Source organism: Taudactylus pleione, unplaced genomic scaffold (genome assembly GCF_031769625.1).
Source record: "Taudactylus pleione unplaced genomic scaffold, aTauple2 ptg001452l, whole genome shotgun sequence".
NCBI classification, from domain to species: domain Eukaryota; kingdom Metazoa; phylum Chordata; class Amphibia; order Anura; family Myobatrachidae; genus Taudactylus; species Taudactylus pleione.
This window is the reverse complement of record NW_028285850.1, coordinates 158,892-169,811: the sequence shown is the minus strand read 5'-3', so window position 1 is coordinate 169,811 and position 10,920 is coordinate 158,892. Positions and strand designations below refer to the sequence as shown.

Below are 10,920 nucleotides of genomic sequence, written 5' to 3'. Positions count from 1 at the left end.
TAATGGGGTGTGTATATATATAATGGAGTGTGTATATATATAATGGAGTGTGTATATATATAATGGAGTGTGTATATATATAATGGTGTGTGTATATATATAATGGTGTGGGTATATATAATGTAGAATATAATAGTACAGTGAGAGAAACAATAGTTACACAGTTACACACAGGGCATATCACGTGGCATCTCTCCCAGAATGCACCGCGCAGCCACTTCCGCCCTCACCTGATACTGACTTCCGGTCGGGGCAGCAGCGTCTTCTACAGAAGGGGAATCATCCACAACCGTATTAGTGAGGACAGCGGAGAAAGAGTCCCGGGTATGTACAGACCTTATACAGAGAGAGGAGGGGAGACTGTGCTTATACAGAGAGAGGAGGAGAGACTGTGCTTATACAGAGAGAGGAGAGACTGTGCTTATACAGAGAGAGGGGAGATTGTCCTTATACAGAGAGAGGAGGAGAGACTGTGCTTATACAGAGAGAGGAGAGACTGTGCTTATACAGAGAGAGGAGGAGAGACTGTGCTTATACAGAGAGAGGAGAGACTGTGCTTATACAGAGAGAGGAGGGGAGACTGTGCTTATACAGAGAGAGGAGGAGAGACTGTGCTTATACAGAGAGAGGAGGGGAGATTGTGCTTATACAGAGAGAGGAGGGGAGATTGTCCTTATACAGAGAGAGGAGGAGAGACTGTGCTTATACAGAGAGAGGGGAGATTGTCCTTATACAGAGAGAGGAGGAGAGACTGTGCTTATACAGAGAGAGGAGGGGAGATTGTGCTTATACAGAGAGAGGGGAGATTGTCCTTATACAGAGAGAGGAGGAGAGACTGTGCTTATACAGAGAGAGGGGAGATTGTCCTTATACAGAGAGAGGAGGAGAGACTGTGCTTATACAGAGAGAGGAGGAGAGACTGTGCTTATACAGAGAGAGGAGAGATTGTCCTTATACAGAGAGAGGAGGAGAGACTGTGCTTATACAGAGAGAGGAGGAGAGACTGTGCTTATACAGAGAGAGGGGAGATTGTCCTTATACAGAGAGAGGGGAGATTGTCCTTATACAGAGAGAGGAGGAGAGACTGTGCTTATACAGAGAGAGGGGAGATTGTCCTTATACAGAGAGAGGAGGAGAGACTGTGCTTATACAGAGAGAGGAGAGATTGTCCTTATACAGAGAGAGGGGAGATTGTCCTTATACAGAGAGAGGGGAGATTGTCCTTATACAGAGAGAGGAGGAGAGACTGTGCTTATACAGAGAGAGGGGAGACTGTGCTTATACAGAGAGAGGAGGAGAGACTGTGCTTATACAGAGAGAGGAGGAGAGACTGTGCTTATACAGAGAGAGGAGAGATTGTCCTTATACAGAGAGAGGAGGAGAGACTGTGCTTATACAGAGAGAGGAGAGATTGTCCTTATACAGAGAGAGGGGAGATTGTCCTTATACAGAGAGAGGGGAGATTGTCCTTATACAGAGAGAGGAGGAGAGACTGTGCTTATACAGAGAGAGGGGAGACTGTGCTTATACAGAGAGAGGAGGAGAGACTGTGCTTATACAGAGAGAGGGGAGATTGTCCTTATACAGAGAGAGGAGGAGAGACTGTGCTTATACAGAGAGAGGAGAGATTGTCCTTATACAGAGAGAGGGGAGATTGTCCTTATACAGAGAGAGGGGAGATTGTCCTTATACAGAGAGAGGAGGAGAGACTGTGCTTATACAGAGAGAGGGGAGACTGTGCTTATACAGAGAGAGGAGGAGAGACTGTGCTTATACAGAGAGAGGAGGAGAGACTGTGCTTATACAGAGAGAGGAGAGATTGTCCTTATACAGAGAGAGGAGGAGAGACTGTGCTTATACAGAGAGAGGAGAGATTGTCCTTATACAGAGAGAGGGGAGATTGTCCTTATACAGAGAGAGGGGAGATTGTCCTTATACAGAGAGAGGAGGAGAGACTGTGCTTATACAGAGAGAGGGGAGACTGTGCTTATACAGAGAGAGGAGGAGAGACTGTGCTTATACAGAGAGAGGGGAGATTGTCCTTATACAGAGAGAGGAGGAGAGACTGTGCTTATACAGAGAGAGGAGGAGAGACTGTGCTTATACAGAGAGAGGAGAGATTGTCCTTATACAGAGAGAGGAGGAGAGACTGTGCTTATACAGAGAGAGGAGAGATTGTCCTTATACAGAGAGAGGAGGAGAGACTGTGCTTATACAGAGAGAGGGGAGATTGTCCTTATACAGAGAGAGGAGGAGAGACTGTGCTTATACAGAGAGAGGGGAGATTGTCCTTATACAGAGAGAGGAGGAGAGACTGTGCTTATACAGAGAGAGGAGGAGAGACTGTGCTTATACAGAGAGAGGGGAGATTGTCCTTATACAGAGAGAGGAGGAGAGACTGTGCTTATACAGAGAGAGGAGGGGAGATTGTCCTTATACAGAGAGAGGAGGAGAGACTGTGCTTATACAGAGAGAGGAGAGATTGTCCTTATACAGAGAGAGGAGGAGAGACTGTGCTTATACAGAGAGAGGGGAGATTGTCCTTATACAGAGAGAGGAGGAGAGACTGTGCTTATACAGAGAGAGGAGGGGAGATTGTCCTTATACAGAGAGAGGAGGAGAGACTGTGCTTATACTGAGAGAGGAGAGATTGTCCTTATACAGAGAGAGGAGGAGAGACTGTGCTTATACAGAGAGAGGGGAGATTGTCCTTATACAGAGAGAGGAGGAGAGACTGTGCTTATACAGAGAGAGGAGGAGAGACTGTGCTTATACAGAGAGAGGAGAGATTGTCCTTATACAGAGAGAGGAGGAGAGACTGTGCTTATACAGAGAGAGGAGAGATTGTCCTTATACAGAGAGAGGAGGAGAGACTGTGCTTATACAGAGAGAGGGGAGATTGTCCTTATACAGAGAGAGGAGGAGAGACTGTGCTTATACAGAGAGAGGGGAGATTGTCCTTATACAGAGAGAGGAGGAGAGACTGTGCTTATACAGAGAGAGGAGGAGAGACTGTGCTTATACAGAGAGAGGGGAGATTGTCCTTATACAGAGAGAGGAGGAGAGACTGTGCTTATACAGAGAGAGGGGAGATTGTCCTTATACAGAGAGAGGAGGAGAGACTGTGCTTATACAGAGAGAGGAGGGGAGATTGTCCTTATACAGAGAGAGGAGGAGAGACTGTGCTTATACAGAGAGAGGAGGAGAGACTGTGCTTATACAGAGAGAGGAGGGGAGATTGTCCTTATACAGAGAGAGGAGGAGAGACTGTGCTTATACAGAGAGAGGAGGGGAGATTGTCCTTATACAGAAAGAGGAGGAGAGACTGTCCTTATACAGAGAGAGGGGAGATTGTCCTTATACAGAGAGAGGAGGAGAGACTGTCCTTATACAGAGAGAGGAGGGGAGATTGTCCTTATACAGAGAGAGGAGGAGAGACTGTGCTTATACAGAGAGAGGAGGGGAGATTGTCCTTATACAGAGAGAGGAGGAGAGACTGTGCTTATACAGAGAGAGGAGGAGAGACTGTGCTTATACAGAGAGAGGGGAGATTGTCCTTATACAGAGAGAGGAGGAGAGACTGTGCTTATACAGAGAGAGGAGGAGAGACTGTGCTTATACAGAGAGAGGAGGGGAGATTGTCCTTATACAGAGAGAGGAGGAGAGACTGTCCTTATACAGAGAGAGGAGGAGAGACTGTGCTTATACAGAGAGAGGAGGAGAGACTGTGCTTATACAGAGAGAGGGGAGATTGTCCTTATACAGAGAAAGGAGGAGAGACTGTGCTTATACAGAGAGAGGAGGAGAGACTGTGCTTATACAGAGAGAGGGTAGATTGTCCTTATACAGAGAGAGGAGGAGAGACTGCTTATACAGAGAGAGGAGGAGAGACTGTGCTTATACAGAGAGAGGGGAGATTGTCCTTGTACAGAGAGAGGGGAGACTGTGCTTATACAGAGAGAGGAGGAGAGACTGTCCTTATACAGAGAGAGGGGAGACTGTGCTTATACAGAGAGAGGAGGAGAGACTGTCCTTATACAGAGAGAGGGGAGACTGTCCTTATACAGAGAGAGGGGGGGAGACTGTGCTTATACAGAGAGAGGGGAGATTGTCCTTATACAGAGAGAGGAGGAGAGACTGTGCTTATACAGAGAGAGGAGGAGAGACTGTGCTTATACAGAGAGAGGAGGAGAGACTGTGCTTATACAGAGAGAGGAGGAGAGACTGTACTTATACAGAGAGAGGAGGAGAGACTGTGCTTATACAGAGAGAGGGGAGATTGTCCTTATACAGAGAGAGGGGAGACTGTCCTTATACAGAGAGAGGGGGGGAGACTGTGCTTATACAGAGAGAGGGGAGATTGTCCTTATACAGAGAGAGGAGGAGAGACTGTGCTTATACAGAGAGAGGGGAGATTGTCCTTATACAGAGAGAGGAGGAGAGACTGTGCTTATACAGAGAGAGGAGGAGAGACTGTCCTTATACAGAGAGAGAGGGGGAGACTCTCCTTATACAGAGAGAGGGGGGGAGACTGACCTTATACAGAGAGAGGAGGAGAGATTGTCCTTCCTTATACAGAGAGAGGGGGGGCTGTCCTTATACAGAGAGAGGGGGGAGACTGTCCTTATACAGAGAGAGGAGGAGAGACTGTCCTTATACAGAGAGAGGGGGGAGACTGTCCTTATACAGAGAGAGGAGGGGGGAGACTGTCCTTATACAGAGAGGGGAGGGGGGAGACTGTCCTTATACAGAGAGGGGAGGGGAGATTGTCCTTATACAGAGAGGGGAGGAGAGACTGTCCTTATACAGAGAGAGGGGGGGAGACTGTCCTTATACAGAGAGAGGGGGGGGAGACTCCTTGTACAGAGAGAGGGGGGGAGACTGTCCTTATACAGAGAGGGGAGAAGAGACTGTCCTTATACAGAGAGAAGAGACTGTCCTTATACAGAGAGGGGGGGCTGTCCTTATACAGAGAGGGGAGGAGGACTGTCCTTATACAGAGAGAGGATAGACTGTCCTTATACAGAGAGAGGGGGAGACTGTCCTTATACAGAGAGGGGGGGCTGTCCTTATACAGAGAGGGGGGGACTGTCATACAGAGAGAGGGGGGGCTGTCCTTATACAGAGAGAGGGGGGCTGTCCTTATACAGAGGGGGGAGACTGCCCTTATACAGAGAGGGGGGGCTGTCTTTATACAGCGAGAGGGGTGGTGGTGAATGTCCTTATACAGAGAAAGGGGGGAGACTGTCCTTATACAAACAGAGGGGGGGAACTGTCCTTATACAGAGAGGGGAGGAGAGACTGTCCTTATACAGAGAGAGGGGGGGAGACTGTCCTTATACAGAGAGAGGGGGGGGAGACTGTCCTTGTACAGAGAGAGGGGGGGAGACTGTCCTTATACAGAGAGGGGAGAAGAGACTGTCCTTATACAGAGAGAAGAGACTGTCCTTATACAGAGAGGGGGGGCTGTCCTTATACAGAGAGGGGAGGAGGACTGTCCTTATACAGAGAGAGGATAGACTGTCCTTATACAGAGAGAGGGGGAGACTGTCCTTATACAGAGAGGGGGGGGCTGTCCTTATACAGAGAGGGGGGGACTGTCATACAGAGAGAGGGGGGGCTGTCCTTATACAGAGAGAGGGGGGCTGTCCTTATACAGAGGGGGGAGACTGCCCTTATACAGAGAGGGGGGGCTGTCTTTATACAGCGAGAGGGGTGGTGGTGAATGTCCTTATACAGAGAAAGGGGGGAGACTGTCCTTATACAAACAGAGGGGGGGAACTGTCCTTATACAGAGAGGGGGGGAGACTGCCCTTATACAGAGAGGGGGGGACTGTCCTTATAAAGAGAGATGGGGGGAGACTGTCCTTATACAGAGAGAGAGAGGGGGGGTCTGCTTTTATAAACAGAGAGGGAAATTACTATTCTTGCAGAAAGTGGGAGTCTGTCCTACTATAAAGAGAGAGGGGACTATCATTATACATTGAGATATGGTGTGGGACTGTCCTTATACAGAGAGAGAGGGGACTATTCTTATACAACGAGATATGGTGGGGGACTGCCCTTATACAGAGAGGGGCTGATTGTCATTATATATAGAGATGACTATTCTTATTTATGGAGGTTGATCTGTCCTTATATATATAGAGAGAGGGGTGTGTGACTGGGGGAGAAGGGTGTCCTTATGCAGAGTAGAGGGGGGTAACGACTGCCCTTATAGAAAGAAAGGTGTGGGGACTGTTGCTGTGGAGAGGTGTGGGGGGCACGAGGTGTCACTTTATCATAGAGTGATGGGGGGGGGCTCATAGTGAGGTCACTGATGTAGTTTGTTCCTTTTCTCTCTCTGTAGCCTCAGACATGACAAAGCTGGCGGAGTGGCTGCTGGGACTGATCCTTCTTGGTGGAGTCTGGGTTACTCTGACCTTAGACCTGTTGGGTCTGGAGCTCCCCGTAGCCTATCGGGAGGTAATCTGGCCGCTCCCTGTGTACCTCCTGGTTACATTCGGCTGTTATTCCTTGGCCACTGTTGGTTACCGCGTGGCCACGTTCAATGACTGTGAGGAGGCAGCGCAGGAGCTGCAGGAACAGATCCAGGAGGCCAAGAGAGACCTTAGCAGGAGAGGGCTGCGACTTTGACCCTCTGATTCGCCCCTGAGGTTCAGGCCCTGTGACTCGCCCCGTCCCCTGAGGTTCTGTCTAAAGGATACTCTGCCCCGCCCCTGAGGTTCTGTCTCCTGGATACTCTGCTCCGCCCCTGAGGTTCTGTCTCCGGGATACTGTGTCCCGCCCCTGAGGTTCTGTCTCCTGGATACTCTGCTCCGCCTCTGAGGTTCTGTCTCCGGGATACTGTGCCCCGCCCCTGCACATACATTACACCAGCTGTGTCCTGTGTCAGTGACTAGAGCTTGCAATCTGCAGGATCTGTGTGTGTGTGATATAGGGTCCAGTAGGAGGCATGAGGCTCGCACCTCATTATGATATACGTGGCACAAAGGATACTGCTACTTGTCCATGTGATGGTCGGTAGCGCTGTACCTTCCCATTCCACCATCTGTCTCCTCCCTCCCACATACCGGGGCACAGGGGCGCCTGGGAGGGATTTGGCGCTGTGTACTAGGCAATGGGGCAGGAAAGGCCGCTAATGATGGAAGCACTGTACATAAATCTTTCTATAGAATGAAGTGATGTCCTGTGGTTATTGCCGGCTCCTTACCAGCCTTATAGTCACTCTCTGTTGTCTCCCGTCCGGATCATCTGCTACACTACGCGGATAACACCACGCCCACTACACTCATTAGCATAAGAGGCGGGTCTGCCAGGAGGTTTGGGATATTGCGTCATCTGTTACCTGTTTGGGTAGATTGCATGCTCTGTGGCCGAGACATTAAGACGCGCGCCGCCATGTTTATAGGTTTCTATCCAGCAGCGCCATTCTTCACTATGGTGGCTTATTAATAAAACATGTTACTGGTCAGTTCCTAAAACAAGGTGGCAGAATACGTTTGGCGCCATTTGTATGTTTCCCGGGAGATGAGATTTGCCTTTTGCTTTGTAGAGATTACTTAAAGCGGCGATCTGTGTAAAAGAGAAGCAGCCTGGTTTTGCCACAGAGATCAGAACTAAGCATAGATTGCAGCTCAGCTCGTTACATCTCCCCCACAGTCTCCCAATAGGACCCTGAGTGACCGGATTATAATGGGGAATGGTCCTTTGGCCCCGCACTCATGTAGAGGGGGGAGGGGCATCCCCTAAGGATGGCTATCACAGTATAATAAAGCAATTATTGTGTATATATTATACAAGGGACTTTGTTGCTCACCTGCTGCTGCCATATTTCTGATGACTGACTTTGCCTGATTACCATGATGAATGAGGTTTTACATCTCCGCTGATGTTTATCAGTGCTATGTGTGGCAATATACGCCTCTTACATGGGTGAGAGAGCTATGCCCAGGGCTGTTGGGTACTCTGTCAGTGGAGAGTACCTCCTGTGGCCAGGCATACAGTACTATAGAGGATGGATGTGACCCGGGTACTAATCCTCTGACAGCACGTCTCAGGCTCCTTCATTACACAAGTCGGAACATGTCCTGTCTCTCTCTCTCTCCCACGTCCCATGGGGCTGCACCCGTTCCCACACAGGAGGATCCAGAGCCGCCCGCTGCACCTGTGCCAAGCACTACACCACTGATACGGCTGTATGTCAGTCTATGTGTAACACACACATGTCAGTATCCCGGCTGTATGTCAGTCTATGTGTAACACACGTATGTCAGTATCCCGGCTGTATGTCAGTCATGTGTAACCCGTGTGTCAGTATCCCGGCTGTATGTCAGTCATGTGTAACCCGTGTGTCAGTATCCCGGCTGTATGTCAGTCTATGTGTAACACGTATGTCAGTATCCCGGCTGTATGTCAGTCTATGTGTAACACATGTGTGTCAGTATCCCGGCTGTATGTCAGTCATGTGTAACCCGTGTGTCAGTATCCCGGCTGTATGTCAGTCTTTGTGTAATACACGTGTGTCAGTATCCCGGCTGTATGTCCATGTGTAACACGTGTCAGTATCCCGGCTGTATCTCAGTCCATGTGTAACACGTGTGTCAGTATCCTGGCTGTATGTCAGTCTATGTGTAACACACGTATGTCAGTATCCCGGCTGTATGTCAGTCTATGTGTAACACACGTATGTCAGTATCCCGGCTGTATGTCAGTCTATGTGTAACACACGTATGTCAGTATCCCGGCTGTATGTCAGTCATGTGTAACCCGTGTGTCAGTATCCCGGCTGTATGTCAGTCTATGTGTAACACACGTGTGTCAGTATCCCGGCTGTATGTCAGTCCATGTGTAACACGTGTCAGTATCCCGGCTGTATCTCAGTCCATGTGTAACACGTGTGTCAGTATCCTGGCTGTATGTCAGTCTATGTGTAACACACGTGTGTCAGTATCCCGGCTGTATGTCAGTCTATGTGTAACACATGTGTGTCAGTATCCCGGCTGTATGTCAGTCATGTGTAACACGTGTGTCAGTATCCCGGCTGTATGTCAGTCTATGTGTAACACACGTGTGTCAGTATCCCGGCTGTATCTCAGTCCATGTGTAACACGTGTCAGTATCCCGGCTGTATCTCAGTCCATGTGTAACACGTGTGTCAGTATCCCGGCTGTATGTCAGTCTGTGTAACACGTGTCAGTATCCGGGCTGTATGTCAGTCATGTGTAACACACGTGTGTCAGTATCCCGGCTGTATGTCAGTCATCTGTAACACGTGCGTCAGTATCCCGGCTGTATGTCAGTCTGTGTAACACACGTGTCAGTATCCCGGCTGTATCTCAGTTCATGTGTAACACGTGTCAGTATCCCGGCTGTATCTCATTTCATGTGTAACACGTGTCAGTATCCCGGCTGTATCTCAGTCCATATGTAACACGTGTGTCAGTATCCTGGCTGTATGTCAGTCTGTGTAACACACGTGTGTCAGTATCCGGGCTGTATGTCAGTCTATGTGTAACACATGTGTGTCAGTATCCCGGCTGTATGTCAGTCTATGTGTAACACGTGTGTCAGTATCCCGGCTGTATGTCAGTCCATGTGTAACACGTGTGTCAGTATCCCGGCTGTATGTCAGTCTATGTGTAACACATGTGTGTCAGTATCCCGGCTGTATGTCAGTCTATGTGTAACACACGTGTCAGTATCCCGGCTGTATCTCAGTCCATGTGTAACACTTGTGTCAGTATCCCGGCTGTATCTCAGTCTATGTGTAACACACGTGTGTCAGTATCCTGGCTGTATGTCAGTCTATGTGTAACCCGTGTGTCAGTATCCCGGCTGTATGTCAGTCTATGTGTAACACATGTGTGTCAGTATCCCGGCTGTATGTCAGTCTATGTGTAACACATGTGTGTCAGTATCCCGGCTGTATGTCAGTCTGTGTAACACACGTGTGTCAGTATCCCGGCTGTATGTCAGTCCATGTGTAACACTTGTGTCAGTATCCCAGCTGTATGTCAGTCTATGTGTAACACGCGTGTGTCAGTATCTCGGCTGTATGTCAGTCTATGTGTAACACACGTGTGTCAGTATCCCGCTGTATGTCAGTCTGTGTAACACGTGTGTCAGTATCCCGGCTATATGTCAGTCTATGTGTAACACGTGTGTCAGTATCCCGGCTGTATGTCAGTCCATGTGTAACACTTGTGTCAGTATCTCGGCTGTATGTCAGTCTATGTGTAACACACGTGTGTCAGTATCCTGGCTGTATGTCAGTCTATGTGTAACCCGTGTGTCAGTATCCCGGCTGTATGTCAGTCTATGTGTAACACATGTGTGTCAGTATCCCGGCTGTATGTCAGTCTATGTGTAACACATGTGTGTCAGTATCCCGGCTGTATGTCAGTCTGTGTAACACACGTGTGTCAGTATCCCGGCTGTATGTCAGTCCATGTGTAACACTTGTGTCAGTATCCCGGCTGTATGTCAGTCTATGTGTAACACGCGTGTGTCAGTATCTCGGCTGTATGTCAGTCTATGTGTAACACACGTGTGTCAGTATCCCGGCTGTATGTCAGTCTGTGTAACACGTGTGTCAGTATCCCGGCTATATGTCAGTCTATGTGTAACACATGTGTGTCAGTATCCCGGCTGTATGTCAGTCTATGTGTAACACATGTGTGTCAGTATCCCGGCTGTATGTCAGTCTATGTGTAACACATGTGTGTCAGTATCCCGGCTGTATGTCAGTCTGTGTAACACACGTGTGTCAGTATCCCGGCTGTATGTCAGTCCATGTGTAACACTTGTGTCAGTATCCCGGCTGTATGTCAGTCTGTGTAACACGCGTGTGTCAGTATCTCGGCTGTATGTCAGTCTATGTGTAACACACGTGTGTCAGTATCCCGGCTGTATGTCAGT

At 48.8% G+C, this 10,920-nt stretch overlaps 1 protein-coding gene across 1 annotated transcript; it reads left to right on the top strand.

The window, feature by feature from the left end:
• Window positions 1–208: 208 nt before the first annotated feature.
• DPM3 (dolichyl-phosphate mannosyltransferase subunit 3, regulatory) lies at window positions 209–7,433 on the top strand. Its single transcript, XM_088463793.1, has 2 exons — window positions 209–324; window positions 6,350–7,433. Exon 2 carries the CDS (start codon window positions 6,358–6,360, stop codon window positions 6,634–6,636), a length of 279 nt encoding a protein of 92 aa, XP_088319919.1. The 5' UTR covers window positions 209–324; window positions 6,350–6,357; the 3' UTR covers window positions 6,637–7,433.
• Window positions 7,434–10,920: the final 3,487 nt, after the last annotated feature.

Excerpts from the sequence above, each read along its gene's own strand:
- DPM3 (XM_088463793.1), top strand. The coding sequence starts at position 6,358 with ATGACAAAGCTGGCGGAGTGGCTGCTGGGACTGATCCTTCTTGGTGGA.